General features: G+C 38.6%; 1 protein-coding gene across 3 annotated transcripts in view; it reads right to left on the bottom strand.

The window, feature by feature from the left end:
- LOC121645897 (chloride channel protein 2-like) overlaps positions 1–17,895 on the bottom strand; it is a 158,499-nt gene extending 140,604 nt beyond the window's left edge. Inside the window, exon 1 of one of the 3 annotated variants that reach the window (XM_041994666.1) lies at positions 17,580–17,895. In XM_041994666.1, coding sequence (XP_041850600.1) covers positions 17,580–17,627 — 48 coding nt within the window. In that variant the 5' untranslated portion in view covers positions 17,628–17,895. The remainder of the gene's footprint in view (positions 1–17,579) is intronic. The other 2 variants (XM_041994667.1, XM_041994668.1) reach the window with 2 other exon arrangements.
- Between the last annotated feature and the right edge of the window lie 5,056 nt (positions 17,896–22,951).

Below are 22,951 nucleotides of genomic sequence, written 5' to 3'. Positions count from 1 at the left end.
GAACCAGCTGCTTTTAAATGTGTTGTTGTGCAGTTGATTAACAAAAAGAAAAAAGATTGTTTTTAAATCTACTTCAGACCTTTTTATACTCTCGTGGAGTTTGTGAAGAGTTCCAGTCTTGTTTTTAACCACTCCACAGCACTGAGGCGGTACTTTTAGGAGTTTTTAACAATCTCCTTGCAACTGCTGACTCAGGTTTATCTGCTGTTTAAATCCTTTTGGACTTTACTGCTGCATAGGACGCAGTCAATCACAACATTCTTTCATCGAGAGTTGAACGTGTAGTTGGACTTAGTCCTAACACCCTGCTCCACTGTTTGCTAAAGCAAAATATTCAGTGACTATAGTGAATCTTATTAAAAATGTGTTGAAATAAACCGACATGAACCACCTCTACCACTTGGTTTGGGTATGTAATGCTAAAAATATGTGTTTGTTATCCCATTACTGTTTCAAGTTTTAAACATTTAACAATTGCTACTACGTTATTAACCATTATCTCACCCAATTGTTAAAATAAATAAATAAATAAATAAATAAATTCTTATTAATATTGTTCCAAAAAAAAAAAGAAAAAAAATGCAAAGGGTTAAAAGGCATAATTTCATCACTGTTTAAATCTGACTTGAAATAAAAGTTTTCAATGGATCCACTGCATGTAACTCCTCTTCATCAGGCCCTATTTTGTTGTGGTGTACCGCAAGGGCCTCTTTTGGATCCAACCTTGTTTTCATTGTATGCATGCTGCCTTTGGGATCAATTTTCAGGAAATAAAACATTTCCTTCGTTGTTATGCTGATGACATCCATGTTTTTATCATTTAAAACTGGATATCTCCATCCCATTTCAGTCTCTGTATTACTGTTTGAAGAATGTCAAAGACTGGTTAATGCAGAATTTTCTTACCCTTAATTTCAAGTCTAAAAGTATTGTATTGGAAATCCATTTTAGATCAGTTAACACTTGGTCCTCTTGCTTTTCAGTGTTCCCCAAATATTAAATATCTTGGAGCGTTTTTAGATTTTTTTTTCACTAGAGGAGGTGACCACAGTCAAGTCCAGTTTTTATCTGTTACATCAAATTGCCAAAGCAATATCTCATCTTCCTCACTTAGAAACATCATGCCTTCATCACCTCTTAATTGGCAAGCTGCAGTTCTTTATAACTTGGCCTTGAACACTCATCTCCCCATTGCCTGCTGTAGGTCCAGAAGGCTGCTGCACATCTTTTACCGAGTCACATGAAAACCTCACTCCAGTTACGCAGATCTACACTGACTGCCTGTCCATTTTCATGTTGATTTTAAGTCTCTTTTACTTACTTTTAAAGTAATAAATGGCATGGTCCAGAGTTACTTAACTAAGCTCTGTTTCACTGATCAATGTTTCTTGTTCCTAAATGAACTTGTAAAGCACCTTGGTCAACCTTGTTGTTTTTAAACGTGCAATCCTTTTCATCCCAGTTAAGATCCAGACTTAATTTTTCAGGACAGCCTCAGTTGCCAGAATCTGAAGATAAAATTATGTAAAATGAATGTATCAATAAATATGGGACCATCAAGGCCAAACCAAAACAATATACCAGGATTTATTACTAACAGAACTTTGTAGAAATAACCCACAGATCAACAGTGACCAAACCTTTTCTAGACTGTACATCATTCTCTCAAGTCTTTGCTTACAGGAGAAAAAATATTGTAACTGAAACAAACATACAACAGAAACTATTTCCATGTTTCCACTTTTTCCTCATTTCCAGTTATTCCTGCTACTATTTGCCTGCTATCCTCACTAAACCAACTCCAACTCAGCTTCTTTTTGGCGCTACCATGCGTCTTCTTGGCTTTATTTGAGCCATAGAGGAGCATCACTTTTCTTCTTTTCAGACACACATAGAACTTTCTGCTCACTAAAGATCACTGTTGATCTTTAGTTGCTCCTGATTGGACATTACCATCAATTAAAGCTCTCTGATTGGTGGAAAGTCATAATTTCCAGGTCTAAATAGAGGTCTCTTAGCAACATAGTGATAGTGATCTTTTTTATGATAAAAATGTGATAAATAATGGTGTAATTATAGATAACTTATTGTGGATTTACTATCCAGTCACTGGATAAACGCTACATTTAGTGGCTGGATTGTAAACCTCCTGGTCAAGATATAAATACCTGGAAATCTTCTGTAGATCACCTAAAGGGTTAAGATATCCATCACAATTTTCCCCTACAGAGTTATACACCACCGTTCCTGAGAAATGGTAAAAATGATTTAAGTGAAAGTGCTCGGGGGTGCCGGAGAAAAAGAACTGATGATCAGTATTACAACCTAAAAAAAAAAAAACATTACCTGCAAGCTGGATCTAAAGTCACTTAAACTAAATGAAAACCAACTACATAAATTTGCTCTCACTATGAAAAATAAATAAAAATAATAAACTTTTGTGGACGTTAACATTAACAAACAGTATATGAGGAGAAATGACAAAATAGGGTTCAATGTTGGAGGTGGAACTGAGATGAAAAAATCCTTCCTGGAAAGAGAAGATTAAGAAGAGGGAGACAAACTCAGGGAAAAGTAGAGAGGGATAGCAGGTTAAAGGCCAGTCAGCTGCAGAACTAACCAGTTAACGCACCAGTCACACCAGTGGGCATCCCTTAAGTCAACATAAGGGAGTGTGTATTTTCAAATTGCATGTTTGGTTTGTGTTTGTGGCTGTGCTGGTGCAGCGTGTCGTGGTGAGCTATTTCATGTGTCGTGTTCGGATGTGGGAGGACTAATCGTATGTTGTGGTGAGAATGCAGAGGGGCGTTCAAAGGCATGCAGAAATTCTCCGGAGGGGGGAGGAATGTTGTGGAGTCTGTTTGCAGAAACAGGAAAACAACAGCAGCGACAGACTGAACGCACAAACACTGTAAGAGGTGGTTGAAGAGGGAAAAGAAAAAGTTTCATTTGAGTAAAAAGAGTAAAGAAGTTTAAACCACATCAAGAAGCTTCAAGTGAAGGAGAAACTCGCAAACCACAAAGATACAAGTTCAAGTTATGCTCTGCTGTAATGTGATGCTGAAGAGGAGCAGAAGGATGAAGAAATTATTTTGCCAAAACTGCTGGACGTAAAGATATCTTCAAACAATCTATTATCATCAAAAAGGATAAATCTGTTGTAGAAAAGACATTAATGTGCTAAATGGACTGATTTTATAATTTAATTCACATCATTTCTCATTTTCTTTCCTGTTGTGGGTTCATATATTTGCATTCCATTACACACACTCACACACACACACACACACTCCTATAAGCTAAATTACAGACTCGCTGCAGATCAGATTGTTTGGGCCTTAAGAAAGAAATTAATGAAAGCAGGAGTAGAATTAATTAGTACTTCCCGGTGCCAGACACACATTAAACACCCCTTATGTTAATCAGTGAAGTGGATTACACTTCAACCTCTGCTAGATGGGTTACTCATCATCTGTTCAGCAATCCCTCCCCGCTGACTTATTCATGTTTGAAATGCAGACAAGTTAAACTGATCTGGCACCTCTAAAGTTATTTCCTTAGAGCCAATCAAAGGTGTGAACACGGATCAATCAGCAGAAACAGCTTCATAAAAGCTCCGTTAGCACAACTTAGCATTTAAAGCCAAGAGAAGTTAAATGTTCCACACCTCTACAGCACATCTTAATCTAGTCTTTGTTCTGAAGCACTTTACTATGTCCTTCCCATCTTTCCCTCAGATATTCTGCCTCTCCAAGATACTCTTTTAAGACCCCCCATCATATCAGTGACTTGTTGATAATTAACCTCATTAGATGCAGCATAAACCTCTGGATTTTTCTGCTAATCTGCTTTTTTGTTGCTCCTGGCCCAACTTTTCTGAGACATGATGCTGCTAAAACAGAAGACCAGAAACAACAGTAACAGTAAATGTGATTTAACTTGACAGACAGCATGGTGTAGTTCCTCCAACAGTTCAAACACAGTCAAATTAAAAGTAGAATAACTTATTTTAATGGACTAGGACGGGTCTGGGAAAAACAGGGACGGTTTGGGGATGAAGATCATATGAACATAAGACATTTTAGCTCATTTTGTAGATCTTTCTCCAGTAACATGAATCAGACTGCAGTCTGATTGTACATCATGATGAATCAACAAGATCGCCTTCATCAAAAAGATGTTTAGACTGAAAGCAGCTCGAGATGGAAAATCTGGCAGGAGACACACCTACAGTCCCACACAGCTGATAATGAACTGAACATCCACTGATGTGTCAACGTCGACTTTATCTTGGCATTAGGTCACCTCAAAGTGTGCGTATTCACACGGAATATTTTTTTTATTTTGTCAACAAAAATTACATATAAAAGGCAATTATTGTTTTCAAAACAAATATTAATGAAGATGAAACAGAAGTGTCCTGCATCCTCTGTCCACCCGTGTCCTCTGCATCTCAGTGAGGTTTGACTTTATGCTTTTCAAGAACAAAATTAGAACAGGAAGCAGCGAGCAAAGTGGAGATGATGATACGGGTGGAAACAGTAAACACATGCTCACAAGCGTGAAGGATTATGGGAACTCAGCTAACACTCCGAGACAAAGACCAACATGAAATGTTTCAGGACATGAACTCAGCTGAAGGCCCATGAAAGAGGTGGAGGTGTGAACATTGAGAACGACATGGATGAAAGGTTAACAAGGTTATGGTTACACAGACCGGCTGGATGGAAATAAAAGGTGGTAGCAGAGATTATGTTCTGATGTTCTACCTGCTGATTCAAGGCCTGGATTTGACCCTCAAACATGAAGGAATTCTCTCCATCTACAATTAAAACCAGAAGTTTACATACACTGGAGAAAATAACCTTATTGTTTATCATCTGAAGATAAATCAGATTAAACTGACCTAAAAACAGAAGTTTAAGGTCAGTTTGGAGCACCTGAATTATTTCTATTTGCAAAAAGTAAATAAATATATTTCATTTTAAATATTTATATCTTTTTTCATGGAAACTGTATATAATAAATTATTTCAAATATTTGGATTTTTTCATTATCATGTAATGAGTGAATACATTTATTCACACCTTCGAGGCGTTCGACCTTCATAGATTTATTTGCAGTTTGATTTTTTAACATCCATTTCTTCAGTGTTCTTGGTAGCGTTTATCCATCTTTTCAATGTATATTTTAAATTTGATTAATAAGATTAATATGCAGAACACTACTTAACAAGAAAATATACTTTACGGGTCATTTTTAGGTACATTTATACACGTTTATTTTATTTATTTATTTTTTTTTACACTTACATCTATTATCACAATAAAGACTTTTTTCACCTTTGTTTGTTTACAGATTGCATTAAATAAACTGTGTTTCACTTATAAAGTTCTGGTTTTATACCTGTAGGCCCACATACATGCTGTTTTTTGTGTTATGTGAAGTCAGTATCCACATTCAGGTGAATTAATTTTCATAACGTCGTCTTGACGCTGTTGAAGGACGGTAATGTTTTGATTCTCATATCAAATGACACATATGGGCTGCAAAGTCGACATCAGATGATCAGCTTAGAAAATGAAGGATGAGGAAGAGGAGAAATGCGCTGCAGATATATCATCATACATGTGATGCAACTGCCAGACGTGACTTCATGTTTTTAAGCCTCTCGCTACATTGCTATTTATTAACAGGACAGCTTTGCTTGGTTTTCAGTCTTCCTGAACTAAACTATTGTAATCTAACTAAAGTAACCCTGTTAGTTTGTGTTTGTGGCACCAGTAGTTCAGCTCACATATTACTCCACTTATTTGGTTCATTTAAACTTCTGTGAGCACCAAAAACTAAATTTCTATACTTGGGTCTGTGTTTACTTAAGTCCCGTTTTGGGTGTGGGTCAGGATGCATTTTTTTGTTTCCACACAAAAAAACTGGGAAGGGTACCTTATTATCCGACCCAACCCGTCTTACATTTTCTGGGACCCTTCCATGGGGGGTACTATGGGCTGCAAGTGGTCGTCTTGTAGCCTGAGGGTTGCCGGTTCGATCCTTGACTTGTCGAGCTCATGTCAAGGTGTCCCTGAGCAGGACACCAAACCCCAAATTGCTCCTGATGGGTCGTGGTTGAGCGCCTTGCATGTATTCTTGTTTAAGGCAACAGATTTTATTTTTGATTAAATCTCTGTTTAAAAGGTTTTTACGCAGCACTGCCAAGAAAAAAGAACACAAACTGTTGTATGACGGCCATTCTCCTCCTTTGTTTCTGAGCCTGTTTTGTTTCGACTTTAAGGAAGCGCTGCGATGGCGTCATACTATTCGCTGTGGCATCTATCGCTATCCAGCTGATACTCTGCCTGAGATTTTACTGTACAACTAGTTCAGTACTAATATAGTAGAAATTAGACAAATTTGAGTTAATGCCTTCAATTACCCTGGTACAGATCCTCAGGTTGTTTTTTTATTATTACTACTACTACTACTATTATTATTGTTATTATTATTATTATTATTACGTCTTTGTTATTGATAAAAATAAAGAAAAGTATAAAATGACTGAAAATACTGAAGTCATGGGCTTGAAGATCACAGACTGTCAGAGACGTCTTCTTCCTCAAATAATACACTGGACCCCTCATCACCACATCCTACATACTGAAAATAGAGTGTAGATATAATAGAGCTGCATGAGTGTGTGTGAATGGTTTGGAGAATTTAGATAAGGTTAAAAATCTGCTGTACAAGTGTGGCAGGGCAAGGCTGGTTTATATGTATAGCATGATAAGACAACTCAAAGTGCTTCACATAAAGCATCAGAAGCATTGTGGTCAATGTTTCTCTGGACTTCACGTTGTCTTTGCTCCTTCACTGATTTAATCAGCACAACAGAAGGTTATCCGTGAACCGGCATCTGTTTGTCTTGAAGCTCTGTTTTCCAGGTGAACAGATAATTGGGAAGTAATAATCATGAAACCCACTTTAGCACCTGAAACCAACTCATCTGTAATCTACAGAGCCATGGAGCTCATTTTCACTCTCCTCTTGGTGATTAATCATCAACACAACCTGCATGATCAATGGAACCTACAACACACACACATAACTTTGTTTTTACCTGACATTTGTTCTGTCTCATGTTTGTTAGATTTGGTCTTATTAAAAAGCAGCTCCTCAAAAACATCCACTCTAGAATGTCCCACATGGTGGCAGCAAACCGTAGTAGGTTCACCCACCCTGTTTTCATTTTTAGATGCAATCGACTTTTTTTCAAAGACATGCACCGTCAAGTTAATTTTTCAAGATCTTTTCACGCTGGTTCGAAAGCTGTGCTGCTCGGGTGATTTCTCCACGTACTTTAGACTCTTTCAAGACTTGCTATGATGAATTTCCATAGCAACGGAAGAGTGGTTTGCCAGGGGGATCAACTGCTTAGGCTCTCCAAAATTAAGTACATCTGCAAAATAACATCAAATCCAAAATGAGCTGAAGAGGAATCAAACAGGATGCAGGGCAGGAAGGAGGAAGAGAGAAAAACTGAGGTGAGATCACCAGCAACAAGGTCTCAACACACAACCAAACTTGAACGTATCTGTACACTGCTTTAAGACTTTATGTGTAGACCGTGATAAGAAAATCAGTGGAAAGCTAAAGGGAGGTGGAATTGCAGTGCTTTAACCACCATCAGTGCCAACCTGGACATGTCACGGTAAAGGAGAGGATTTGCACAAGGCAAATCAAACTGTTAGCCATGAGTTCCTGTGCGTAATATTTACCCAGAAAGTATACCTGTTATTCTGAAAGCGGTCTACCTTATCGCTGGTACCGCTGCACACACAGCCTGTGGTGTCATCAGCTATGTTGTTGCCAGGGTACAAACACAGCACCCTAACACATTCACTGCAATCTCTGGAGACTTCAGCAGCACCTCCCTCTCTGCAACTTTACCAACATTCCAACAGTTTGTCAGCTGCTCCACCAGAGAAAATAACATGTTGGACTTATTTTATGCAAATGTTAAAAATGCATCCAGCTTCTCTGCCCTGCCTCCATTACGAAGATCTGGTTCTTCTCACTTCCAACTACAAGTCCATCATTCAGTAGCAACCAGTCATCACACATACTATTAAAACCTGGTTTAATAAAGCTGAAGATGCTCTGAGAGGGGGCTTTGAGGCCCCAGACTGGAATGTCCTCTGTGAATAACATTGAGAGTGCATCAATGCCATGACTAAGGGTGAGACAGATTATATAATCTACTGTGTGGACAGCATCATTCCCAACAAAGCAGGAGATGTTTCCCAATAAAAAGCCCTGGATCACCAGTGACCTGAAAAACCCTCCTCAGGGAGGGAGACAGGGAGTTTTTGAAGCCAGCACAAAACAACCATAAAACCAAGATGCAGGGATGACTACAGGAATAAGGTAGAAAACCAGTTCCAGCAGAACAACGTGAAGGATGTGTGGTCAGGAATGAAAAAGATCACCAGTTTCAAGTTAAAGGGGAATCAGACTGATGGAGGTCTGGACAGACCTTCCACCCCTGCCTCCAGCCCAACAAACCACACACCCTCCACGAGTCCATAGCTTTTCTGTCACACCTCCAGTCTCTGCCACCCTGCAGCTCAGTCATGGGCCTTAACACATCCTCATCTCCCTCAACTTCAGATTATACTGAGACTTCCTCTGCTTCCACCTCTAGCTTTTCTGTCTCCTGGAGTCAAGTAAAGAAACTGGATAAACTAAACTGGAACAAGGCTGCAGGTCCAGAAGGTGTCAGTTCCAGGGTTCTGAAAGCCTGCTGAAAAAACTGTTAGATTCTTCAGCATCTTTTCAACCCCAGCCTGAGTCAGAAAAATGACTGTGCTGTGGAAAACATCCTGCCTTGTTCCCGTACCTAAAAAACCCCAACCATCTGAACCAAAATAATACAGACCAGTTGACCTAACATCTCACAGTCCTTGAGAGACTGTTTTTGACTCACCTCAATAAGCAAGTGAACACCTTTCAGAACCCATTATAGTTTGCATATCATAATGTTCTTGGGGCTGAATGTGTCACCATCTACCTGCTTCAGAGAGCCCACTGGCCAACTTTCAGGATCATGTTCTTAAGGTTCCAGGAGACTCACAACATGGACGCCCTTTACAGAAAGGGCCAGAGCAGGCTCTATATTCTGAGGAGACTGCAGTCTTTTGGAGGGAAGAGGGCATTCCTGAGGTCAAGCTCTGTCCTGGGCTGTTCTCTGGACTCAGTGCAGGAGGTGACAAAAGGGTGGACCATGAGTCCCCCCCCTGCAGGACGCCCTGTCTGCTCTTGAGATCAGCTTCAGGGACAGACTGATCCACCCTCCGTGTGGGAAGGAGAGAAACTGCAGGTCTTTCCTCCTTGCTGCTGCCAGACTTTACAATGAACACATGGAAACTATGTTTACATATTTATATACATGTTAATGTACATATTTATATAATGTACATACTCACCCTATCAGATCATATACTGTACATATTATAATTTATTATTTGTTTGTGTGTGTGTGAGTGTGTTCTTGTTTGAAATCACGTGTGTGCTTCTGCTTACTGCACCTTAACTGTTGCAACAAAGCTATTTACACACTGAGGGACTACTAAAGCTTTTCTTATTCTTATTATTCTTATATCTCCTCCACCACCTGGATTTATGACTCCATACCAAACAGACCACAGGTCGTGAGACTGAAAGGTTGTGTGTCTGAGCAGTCAGCAGCACTGGAGCACCTCAAGGGACTGTACTCTCACCATTTCTCTTCACACTGTACACTTCAGACTTATCCTGTCACCTGCAGAAATACTCTGATTACTCTGCAGTTGTGGAGAGTATCAGTGATGGAGAAGAACTGGTCAGTCAGTTTGTGAGATGGCGCAGAAACAATCACCTTATCTTGAACAAACAAAACAAGACATAATTGTTGACTTCAGGAGGAACAGGAGTAAACGAAACACTGTACATCCTACGAGAAGAGGTGGAGGTGGTGGAGGAATACGAGTAAGTCGGAGTTCAGCTGAGTGTCAGACTAGACTGGAAAATCTAGAAGAAGGGACAGAGCAGATTCTACTTACGGAAGCTGAGACCATTCACCAAGATGTTACATATCTTCTATAAAAACTTGTGGAAAGTGCAATCAGCATTGCAGCATCTGCTGGGGCAGCAGCATCAAAACCAGAAGCTTAAAGAGACTGAACAAACTGATCAAGGAGGCTGGTTCTGTGCTGGGGATAACTCTGGAGCAGCTGGAGCTGATTGTCCAGAAAAGATGCTGCACAAGCACCTTTACATCCCCTACACAACAAAGCGAGGTAAACAACAGTGTGTTCAGTGTCAGGTTTCAAGCCCAGAGCAAGACAGAAAGGTACCAGAGATCATTCCTGCCAGCAGCCATTGCTCTCTGGAACAAGGCATTTTCATCTTCTAATTACTTATAATTTGTATTTAAAAAAAATACTACTAGATCTCTGCAATTTCCCTCTGGAATTAATAAAGTATTTTTCATTCATTCATTTTTCTACTTTGTAAAATTGTTTGGCCATAAGATGCCTCCACATCCCGAGTACTAGCCAAAGGAAATCCATCCATCAGGACTGTTTGTTCATAGAGTAAATAAGTGTGGAGAGGTCATTTTACTGGTATAAAAAAAGAAGGAACAACAAGGGTTGATCTTTTGTAACAAAGAGAGAAATTGTGATAAACGCTCTTAATGCATATCTGCAGCTGGAGCCAGAACAGGTTAAGCAAACACCTCTCCACACACTCAATGGTAAGGGTCAAGAAGCTGTTGACCTGTCTCATAGAAATAAAAGAAAAAAATAAGAAAGTAAAAGACAAAAAACAGTGGATCACGTTCCTGAAAGGAATAAACTCTGTTTGGACAAGTGGAAAAGTTCAATCAGGAAAAGTTCATCTGGTTTCCAGGTTATGTCCTTCTTGTAAAATATTCCCCTAAAAACTAGCTCAGTACAAAATACAGTAGTAGAAAAGAGCTACACCTGAGTAAATACCTCCACTTACCCAGGTAAAGATTCACTGTTTTTTTAATGGTTATCAATAAAATAAAAAGTAAAAGTGACTGAAAATACTTATGTCATTGACTTGAAGATGTCAGTCCACAAAAACATCATTTCAGCTGGTTAAGAGGTCTTCCTCCTCAGTTACTACACTGAAGTTCTCATCACCAAAACCTGCATACTGAAAATTAGGGTTGGGAATTGATAAGATTATTTTGATATCAGTGCCATTATCAATTCTTCCTATCGATCCTGTTCTTTAATCTATTCCCTGACGCAATTTTCTAAAGAAGAAACAAGTAAACAACATGGATTTACAGTGTCAAAAAATTGTCTGACTATTTAATATCTAAAAAGAGTAAACTTTGAGTTTAGAATCTTGGTCAACTCCACACAAACCATGTAAAGAAAGTTAATCAGATCAATAACATCTTTAAACTGGGCTGGATGCCAAAACTACAGATCTGGTCTAAAAAAAAAAAAAAGTGGAAATAATGCATCACTTAAAAAAGAAAAAATACTCCGTAGTTGTTTACATGAAGTCAGCCATGTATGCAGTAAAATAAACCCTGACTGCAGTACTGTGACTAGAATTCCCAGCATTTTAAGCCTCTCCCCCTCCCTCTACCACATTTATTCATTTAATGACCACACATAATGACTTGTGGTTTTTCATATCAGATGCTCAACCTGAGTTTTTGACTACACCTCACAACTCAAAGTGCTTCACATAAAGCATCAGAAGCATTGTGGTCAATGTTTCTCTGGACTTCACGTTGTCTTTGCTCCTTCACTGATTTAATCAGCACAACAGAAGGTTATCCGTGAACCGGCATCTGTTTGTCTTGGAGCTCTGTTTTCCAGGTGAACAGGTAATTGGGAAGTAATAATCATGAGACCCACTTCAGCGCCTGAAACCTACTCATCTGTAATCTACAGAGCCATGGAGCTCATTTTCACTCTCCTCTTGGTGATTAATCATCAACACAACCTGCATGATCAATGGACCCTACAACACACACACACACACACACATCTTTTGTTTATATGTGACAACTTTTGTTCTGTCTCATGTTTGTTAGATTCACTCGTATTTAGGGCTGGGCAATATATCGAGATTTTCAAATATATCGAGACTTTATCAGACGCAATATAGAAGGAGGGAATATCGTTCATATTGAGATAGCTTGTTTTGAGTTAAAAGAATCTTTTCTTTTGCATTTTGCATAGCTGTATTTTTGCTATGGTCATTGAAAAGTATTTTTAATATATTTTGTTTTAGGAGTATTTAATTTATTATAAAGGTACTTTAATTTCAGTCAGCTGTTTTAATGCACATGTGATGCTGATCCTTAATAAAGGTATATTTAGCACTGAAGGGTGTAAATTAGAACTGTTTCTTTGGTTACTTGAGAAAAAAAAAAAAAAAAAAAAAATATATATATATATATATATATATATATATATATATATATATATATATATATATATATATATATATCGAGATATATATCGTATATCGTGATTCAGGTAAAAAAATATTGAGATATAAGATTTGGTTCATGTCGCCCAGCCCTACTCGTATTATGAGCAGCTCTTTATTCATCTACTTTGTAAAACTGTTTGGCCTCAAGATGCCTCCACACCATGAGTACTGTGTGAGGAAATCCATCAGGACTGTTTGTTCATAGCGTAGATGAGGGTGGAGAGGTCATTTTACTGGTATAAAAAAAGAACAACAAGGGTTGATCTTTTGTCTGAAAGAGAAATTGTGTTAAAGACTTTTAATGCTTATTTGCATCTGGAGCCAGAACAGGCTAAGCAAATACCTCTCCACACACTCGATGGTAAGAGTCAAGGAGCTGTTGACTGTCTCACAGAAATAAAAGACTTCACGCTCTAGATGTGAGAGGCACTGGTTAAAGGTAATTTCCACTAACAGACATCAAACAGTCACAGTCGATGCTGAAGAAAGCATCATGTCCATAGCAGCTTATCATTGTGACAGCATCAACACAAGCCAGTCAAAAACCAGAGATACGGATGACTGCAAATCTGCCTGATCTAAACTTTATTAACACACAGAGCCGGACAAAAGCAATGGATCACGTTCCAGAAGGGAATAAACTCTTTTTGGACGAGAAGAAAAGTCTCAGGCCGCTGTCCAATTGGGAAAAGTGACAAGAAATGCAAACAAGTAAGAAAGAAAAGTTTTTTTATAAAGCACTTTTCACAGAGAGAATCATTAAGTGCCTTCCAGTACGAAAACATAAAACTAGAAAATAAAATAGATAAAACAGTACAAAGAGACACACATCCACACATACAAACATAAAAACACAAAACAGCCGTCATAAAAAGTCTGCCTTTTATGAGAGTTTATGAGATCATTCTTTTTTAAATTTCCATTTTCCTGATTTGACAAGATAGTCTTACAGGAAAAATTTATTCAGTTTTTCTCAACATATGTGATGATTGAAAAAAAACTTTTTCTGAACTGCCAACGAATAAACACACAAACAAACAAATAAATAAATAAAAATTCTAAAATCATAACATTGTTTTTTTCCCCCCCTTCCCTCACCCACCCTCCCATCTTCCCTGGGTGGGGTGGATGGCTGTTCATTTCAAGCTCAAGTCCTTCACCAGAGTCCTGGGAGCTTAAGGGTCAGTATCTTAGCTTCCCAGGACTGTTGCTCCTGTGCTTCCATGATTAGGGCCTCTGTGCTGTCCTTCAGTCCAGCCCTAGCTAACCATTGGTAGGACTTGTTCATATCCGCCACTTCAGCTGTCGGTGGTACATCCCATGTAGGGGTTTTTCCTCCCAAGATGGTTCCTCCAACTCCTTCTCCTCCAATGACCATTGTCTGAGACCCTCACTCAGTGCTTCATCCCTTGGGGTCATCTTCCTGATGTATTCATGGAGGTTGGATGTTTCATCTTGGATAGTGGCCCTGATGATCACTAGTCCTCGGCCTCCCTCTTTGCACTTGGTGTAGAGCCTCTGGACAATGGATTTGGTGAGCAGCTTCTGTGTTTTAACATTTGTGGTCTGAACTTCCTTCTTTGGCAAGTTTATTATCCTATCCAGTGATCAGACACCCGATCACTGGCAGCATATAGCTGTTAATTGCTCGGATCTTGTTCTTACCATTGAGCTGACTTCTCAGGACTTGCCTTACTTGTTGTAGATATTTGGCTGTGGCAGCTTCTCTTGTGGCCTCTTCATTGTTGGCATTAGTTTGTGGTATGCCAAGGTACTTGTAGCTCTCCTCAACATTTGCTATTCTGCCCTCTGTATGGACTATACCTTCCCTCTCTTTGTTATCATTCAGCCAGTGTAGGTCTATGCAGAACAGTAGGGACAGAGCATCTCCTTGGTATGTACAACATTTGATGGAGACGCGTGCAGATGCCACGAAGTTGGCCTCAAAGGGTGGTCTGCCACAGCCTCATTGAGTTTGCAATGAAGGCTCTTAGAGTGTTGTTGATCTTGTACAATTTCAGGCATTCCAGGATCTATGTATGTGGCACTGAGTCATAAGCTTTTTGGTTTTCAGTCCAGGCAGTGCACAGGTTGGTCTGGTTTTGCAGTCTCGGGTGATATTAAATATTTATTTTTGTAAAAATATGTTGTTAATTGACAAAAAAGAACTTTTTTTCCCAACGTGAATGCCACATTCTTCTGTAGGGATAAAAGTTTAAGATGTGAAATGGTCAAATTTCTCAATTACAGTGTCTCCCTTTGATATTTTCTGTCTGTCTTTATGAATAAAATATTGATTTTTGAGATTTTCTGATCATTGATTCAACTTTTCTAAAAATTGGTTACGTCATTCATCCTCTGTAACTCAATGTAAATATATATTAAAGTATTAATTATGTTATTCTGTGAGTCTGGGAAGTATTTTTTACTTTTTAGGAAATAACAGCGTTTGAATTAAGTCTGGAAAGTCAAAGAAAAATCTAAATATTTTGTTATAGTTGGCATAATTCACTTCCTACTTCCTCCTTGGAAAACATATGATTTCTTCTAAAACTAGACTCTGATTTCATAACAATCAGAGTTATTTTTATAGTTCCTCTTAAATCACCAAAGAAAACTCCCAAAAGATACAAGTCACCTCATGACCATCTTTTCTTTTTAGGAAGCTCACATATAATCCACATCCTGTATATGGCAACATTACCACCATCCATTTAATTATTAAGTCCATCTATAGTTGTGGATTAGATTTGGAGGAATGCAGATGTGAAGCATTGCTTTTTATTGCTTAGGAAACTTTTCACCAGAAAACATTATTACTGTTAAAAGTTTTAGCCTCACGCTCAGAACAGGTCACAACTGATGCCATTGTTCAATAGCTAATAAAACTTCACCTTTGATCACATTAAAACATAACAACCAGCCTAATATCACCATATCACCATAATATAAAACAGCTGATTCATATTTCCTGTGTATTTGTTCTCTGAAATAAGATTACACACAAGTACAAACTAACTCTAGTTATTATTACTATTCGTGATGAAAAGGTTCCTAAACTGCCAAATCAAGCACAGATCTGACTAAATCTTTTTTTTTTTTTTTTTTAATACAGATAAAAACTAACTTTAACGTTGCTAATGTTCAGCACTCCCGACCTCATACAGACACATTTTCATCCTCTCTCACAACCAGGCTACACTGGCCTCTTTGAGCATCCACTGCCCACAAGAAAACCCACACAACCATCAGGACTGCCAGCATCACACAAAGACACCATGTTACTACAACCCACGGCAGGGAGATGGGGGGGGGGAGGCAGAGAGAACTCAGTTCTGTTAAGAGAGCTTATTCTCACACTTCTGCTATGTTCATTTGATCCTATTTAGATGTTTTCACTCTTTTGTTCTGGCAACAATCATCCCAGCACAGCGAGGGGAGCACAGTTCAACACAAAAAGATGGATTTTTTTCTCTCTCTCTCTCTGTTTCGGAGAGCCGGAGGGCCGAGCACGAGACCTGCCAGGGTGACGGAGTGTCCAGTGCTGAATCAGCGGGGTCGCAAGTTGTGTAATGCCTCACACAAACACACGCAGATTAGCGTCACACAGAGAGGGGTGCTCAGAAACCTCAGCAAGAAAAGGAAGCAGAGGCCCAGAGAAGTGTTACAGTTGTGTCTCTTCTGAATTTAAAGCCTGGACGCCGATGAATGGACCCAGTTGGCACATGGAAAGCAATCTCTTTAAAGAGCAGATTCTCTGGGCTTGACGGGGGGTTTGTCAGGAAAAAGTTTAACCAAACATACAAACACATAGTGAGGACTTTCAGCCCAAATACTCCTTTTCAAAAGCTTTTCTGCAGCTTCATTGTAATGCTGAAGAGATTATAATCCCTTGTGTGTATTTTAACGTAATTTTATGTCTCTAAGACATTAAATCAGTTGATCTTGGAGAGATCCCAGAGAGTATAAACCAATATGATTTCATTGATTTACAATCTGAGCTGCACGCAGACCATCATCGCCTTGCTTCTTATGTAACACAAGTTAAACTGGAGGAAAAGACACATGGCTTCATGTCCCATCAGTAGCTTATAAACCTCAAACACAATCGGTGTTCACACGTGGGCCCCGAGGGTCGACACAACACTGTGCACCATGCAGCTGTCAATTACATCTCATCTTACAGCACATTATGTCCACAGGATAGCTCGTCTCAGCACCAAAGCCGCAGAGCAACAATGAACATCCCTCTGGTCAGATGGTGGTGACACAACTCACGCAGAGCTCCCGACACATACAGTAACTCCACAGCCACAAAACTGTCTGCACAAATGTCCATCAGCCTTTAATTCAAGCAGGAAGATTTTGTTTTAATCCATGCACATCTCTAAAAAGTGCCAGCAAACTATTATGAAGTTGTAAATTCCCCAAATGCATATACATACATATAATTTAAAGTAAAGTTATATAATTAAAGCAAATCTATGTAAAGAAGTATTGCTTTGGAGGGGAGTGGGAGAACCAACCAGCATCCAGATCCAGATGTTTTGACAATAAGCACCTTAAATTCTAAGTCCTGTGATGGTGCTGAGATATGAAATATGTGTTATGAATCCCTTCAGAACCATTTCTGAAGCTAATTGTGTCCCTTTACATGTGTGCGTGTCAGAAAAGCTAAAGCAGGGCACACATGAGCCATACAGACGCTTCCAGCGCCACAATCCATGTGAAATCTTCGCGGTTGAACTTCCACTACATTTTGATTAATTATGCTTTAAACTATTAACTGTGCTTGATTTCCTCCTAAATTACACACTCCGGTGGAACAGAATGGAATCAGAAGAGCAAGCTGTTGAATTCGGCTGCTTGTACAGATCGTTGCTTTCACTTTATTTTAACTTTTCGGAGCAGTTGAACTCACTCCTCGCTAAATTTAGCTTCTACCAGATGTGGACATTCAGCCGTGGAACCAGGCAGCGTTAAACCGAAGGGGGCTGCCTCTCTTCCCCACGCAGGGTCCGTGGACAAAGTTCAGAGTGGCAACAAGTGGCACTTACCAGAGTTTGCTCATACTGCAGCGCGCGCTGGTCGCCGTCCTCTGCCATGGCTCTGCCCCGTGCTCTCTCCCGGTGCCTGGATCAAAGGTGTACGGCGTGGAAGTGGAAGGAAACCCGGCAGCGACGTCTCTCCGCGTGCTCGGTGGTTAAAGCATTGACCTGACCTCGGTGTCTGTGCACGAGTTCCCAAACACAGCTCCAACTACAGAACGCGTCCCAGTTACAGTAAAATCCTTCATTTTATAACCTCAAGTCCTCAGTAAGAAACCCGGAGTGAGGCGGGACTTGTGGAACACAATCGACCCTCCCATCGGAACTAAATGTCAATCAAACCGGAGAAAACCGGAGCTGCGAGTTATTACAGAAAGCTCAGATGTGGGAACCTTAAGGAAACTTAATCCTACCAGAACAGAAAGGTAACTTATTGAAAACAGAAAAAAATAAATAAATAAACTGAAATAAAAAAAATTTTTTTTTTTAGGAATAGCTGTTTAACACTGCAGGCCTGGAGGAGAAAACTTTAAAAACAAACAATATGTGTTTGCCTAAAAGCAGAGGAGCAAACAGACCACCTGAGGGGTGTTTAGGGTGCATTCACACCGGGAGAGTCCACTAAACTCTGTCTAATTGGGGTCTTGGTTGACTTAGGGGTGCAATATTCTTCTGTACCGAAATTGCGTTTACACTGCACTTCTAAAGGCCTAGAAGACGGCTACGCAGATGGAATGGCAGTTTCATCCGTCTTCTGCATCAGTTTCTGTGTAATTTGGTCCCTTTCAGGAAGCTTAGCTATCCATTGCTTGACGCAAAAGACGGAGCAATACCACTGGAAATCGTGGGGGCAGTGCTGAGCAGAATAGCTAACATGCGACCAGCGAAAGAAACAAACCAGAGCAGAAGAAGAGGATCAGAAAAGGAACAAAAAAGCAGAAGAAGAATGAAGACTAGGACAACTGTAGAAATTGTGCAAACTTTTGATGAAAAGATGTGCAAGTGTTTAGGGCATGTTGGGCGGTTGAAAATAATTTTATGGCGATGCATTAATGCCACCAAACGGTGTCTGAAACTGACATCGGCTCTATGAACTTAACACTGCCCACTAGTGGAAGAACTGACTTAACCACCATGGCAACGCAAAAGATGCATGGAAGTAGGAGGCAGACGAATATTGCTATTTATGCACGTAAGGGAGCATAAATGGGCCTTAAGGGTTGGAAAATACTTGCTGTTAGTGATGCTTAGATATAATATCAGCCACATGTTCCTAGCGTTCATTTGCACGATCACACTTATCTCTGCTCACTCCTCATCCCTCATCCTCTGCATGCTAACACAGTCACTGAGTTGTCCAGTGGGTCTATACACTACGAGATATTTTTATTTTTTCTTTGTTAGGCTGTATCTGGTACTTCAGTTGTTGTTGTGATACATTTGTTCTTGATTTGGAACTCTTGATTACTATCAGCTCTATTTTTTTCCTGAAAAAGCTACAGGAAATTCTCTGTGTTTCTGTACAGGTGTAGCAGTTTGTTGTCCAGTGATAGTTTGGACTGAAGGGTCATTGCCTTTTATTTGTTGTGTTTTTGTCTCCTCTTTCTTCTTTCTGCTTTCTTTTTCTGCTTCTTTTTGCTGTCTTCCTCCTTTTTCTGTCCCCTCCGGTCTGCTCCAGCAAGATCACATAGATTCCATAATTATATATAAATGAATAAATGAATCAGCTTATCAAGAGGAGCCTTATACCCATAAACCTGCCCTTGTCAAATCAAATTTGTTAGGCACAACACAGCAACCAGACCATCATTCTGTTTGCTAAAATGCTGGACAGAACAAGTAAAAAAAAAAAAAAAAGGCATATGACAATGTTAGAAACGAACATTGCTATTTACGCATGTAAGGGAGCATAAATGGACCTTAAGGGTTGGGATGTACTTGCTGTTACTGATGCTTACAAATAGAATCAGCAACACATTTCTAGCGTTCATTTACCAAAATAAAAACCAACATATTAACAAACATATACACAACTGTATTAAGAGAGAGCCTGTATGAATAATAAAGTTTTCAGCTTGCTCCAGAGAACAGGACCACAGTAACTGCAGGCTCCTTCCACGGCCTTGGATCTAATTTTAGGAACCTGACCTGACCAAGGTACCTGGGGGACCTGACGGGGTCAAACATAATGAGCCAGCCAGAGATGTACGAAGGAGCTGAGTCATTTAGTGCTTTATGAACCAGTAAGAGGATTTTTTTTTTCTATCCAATCCAGTAAGAGGGATGTAAATGTCATATGTTGCACAAGCAGTCCATATACAATATATATACATATATATATATATATATATATATATATATATATGTATATATATTCAGAGTAGGACACAGAAATTTATCACCCGTATACTGAAATCCTTCCATTGGCTGCTTCACTGTTTCTTTTCATGGTTTTAAACCTGTTTGAGCTCATTTGTCTTCATGAAGCCGACGCTGACTAACTGAAGTGTTTGGTGTTCTTTACAAATACAGGGTGATGCTTCACGGCAAAGCGCAGGTCAACCAGTCAAATGACTCTACTTTGTGTGAAACAGTGTTTGTGACTTCAAGTCCGCATGAATTGAAATTTGATGTTTAAATATTTGCACGACCTCCCTTCCACTAAACATCACCCATCCTGTGAGGTCATCTCAAACTCTTTCTGGACTTTCTGATTTCCTCAAATGTTTCTGATGCATTGTAAAATGTAATATTGGCTTTAATAGAATATTTTTTATTTAAATTATTTATATTAATTATATATTAATATTATTTAATTAACATTATATTTTATATTATATTGCACTTGTTGTTGCAATGACAAATAAAGCTCTATTTACAGGAAATAACTTAAATTTAATCTAATTGCTATTAATACGCATCTGCACTTTGGAGTCCAAAAAGTTAAATAAATCAATGTACTTGACCCCTAAATGCCAGTTGTAGCAAAATTGCAACAAACCACTTCTAACTGTCATTTATTTAGTTTATTTTTAAGACTTTATGTCTTTAACTTATTTATTTGCTCTCATTTGCGCTCAGTTATGTATTTATTTTATATTATTTATTTTATTTATTAATTGTTTTAAATTTACTTAATATTTATTTTTTCCAACTACTTTTTCTTTTCATTATTGTTTTTCCTAGATATTTCCCTGTATTTGTTTCATTTTTATAGAATTAAAAATAAATTCAGCCTTGAAGAGGTTAAGTTAAACAAGGCGAGCACATAAAAGACGAAACTGCAGACTTTGAATTAAAGGTAATTCCTTTTATGCAACTTTGCACTTTTAGTTAGGGAGCGTAGTAATAGTTACAATTACCCAGTACTTTAAAAAGAAGTTGATGATTCACATGACATAAAATAAGTTTATAAAGATTTCTGAGAGAAGTAAAAAAAAAAAGAGAAAGAAAAGAAATAACATCTAGTGTCATGCCCATTTTCCAATCATAAAAAAAAAACATCTCAAAGTTTCTCTTTTTGGTTAGATTTTTCTTCTTGTTTCTCCTTGGTATATTTTAATAAATAAAGATGAGTTATTTTGGAACATAAAATGTAAATTGCACCTCATGCCAACCTTGTTTATCTCTTCAAAGCTCACAGTGTGTGGAAACCAGTGTTCAGCAAAACATACAGAAAATAATTTTGGTCACCATATTGACCTCAAATAAGCAATAATCCACCGTTGGTTTTAGTTTCAGTGTAGACGACATGTTAAAGACTTAAAAATACAGTTTACTTGTTATAAAGTTGATTGATGATGAAAATGAATGATCTCATGCTCTCAAGTTACCACTGTGTAACTTTCATGCCTTCACTTTTCAAGTCGTGTCATCATCAAGTTGAAAACTGCATATCAGGATCATTATTGTCAACAACTCTACAAGCAGCTGCTGCAGCATAGCACAGCTGTTTTTTTAATTAAATTTAATTTAATTTAATTTAATTTAATTTAATTTAATTTAATTTAATTTAATTTAATTTAATTTAATTTAATTTAAATTAAAATTACTACTACCACATACACTTCTATTTCTAATTTTATTAATCCCAGTTGGGAAATGATTTCTCTACGTTTAATCCATCCTAGTGGCTTGGTGCAGTGGGCTGCCAGATTCCAGTGCCCGAGAAGCAGTTGGGAGTTAAGGGCCTTGCACAGGGGCCCACAGTGGTTTTACCTTAGTTGCCAGCCCACTTGAACCCAGGTTCTACAGACACCTCTGTAACCACAAAGCTATTGAAGTGAACTTCAAATTATGGTGTGTGTTGAAAAGAAAAACAAGATTTTTTGAAGTATGACCCCTGATTTACATGGAATTTATCACATCAAGCTTTTTGCACAATACCATGTACTTACAAACTCAGATTAAGGTCAATTAAATTTTAGAAACTCAAATCATTAATTGAACTCAGTCACTTCAGTTTCAAAAACGTGCACTCCTGCACTCATTTGTGATCCAACGCAACATTTTTTATTTAAATCTTAAATAGAAGTGACAAAGAATGGTGGTCAGAGTTTGATTAGGCTGCTGCAGCCAGTCCGAGTGGACTTGGCTTACTGGGAAGGAAATAACCTCCCGGACTTAAGTTTTTCCAGGAAACAGGCAGAGGCTACGAGTGCTGTCTGTCCACTTTAATGGAGGCTTCAAGCCAACACGTTTCAGAGCTGCCATTTCCAAGATTATGCAAGATTTCTTAGAAACTTAGGAGTGACTGGAAAATGACAGAGGGTGTGAGATAAACAGAGATACCGATGATCATAATCCATCTATTGTCTTACAGCTTCTCTGGATCTGGGACATGATGGCAGGGCCAGAAGTTTTGTCTTGTCTCCGTGAGCCCAACCTCACAAAAACCCATGCAACACGAGCGTGTTTGTCCACATGTTAAAAATGTGTCGTGTCACAAATTAAGTGAACACATTCGTGAACAGATGTTAAAATTTGTCCAGACTAACCGTGTTGTCTGTTTGTCCTGTGATGGACTGAAGACCAGTGCAGGTGTAGAGAAAACAGAAAAGTAAAAAGTAGGAAATGATTGATTTTGCCTTTATGATTTTTATAAGTTTAAAAGAATATGAATATTATACAAGTCATGTCTACATCTCTGCATTTTGTTGTAAGCCTCCTGTTTTACCTGCTAATTCTGAGAAGGTTCCAGAAACCTTTATAAAGTTTAGAAAGCGGACTGTGACTAGGAAAATGTCTGACGTGCTGCTGTCAAATGTAAAAAGCTTTCTGTCTCTTTTTCAACAAGAATCTCCATCTTGTTTCTGTTTGAATCTAAAAAGAAAACTTGTTGACATCAAGCAAATAATATAATTTTTATAATTATAATGAGT

Source organism: Melanotaenia boesemani, chromosome 9, assembly GCF_017639745.1.
Source record: "Melanotaenia boesemani isolate fMelBoe1 chromosome 9, fMelBoe1.pri, whole genome shotgun sequence".
NCBI classification, from domain to species: Eukaryota; Metazoa; Chordata; class Actinopteri; order Atheriniformes; family Melanotaeniidae; genus Melanotaenia; species Melanotaenia boesemani.
This window is presented reverse-complemented; position numbering and strand designations above follow the sequence as displayed.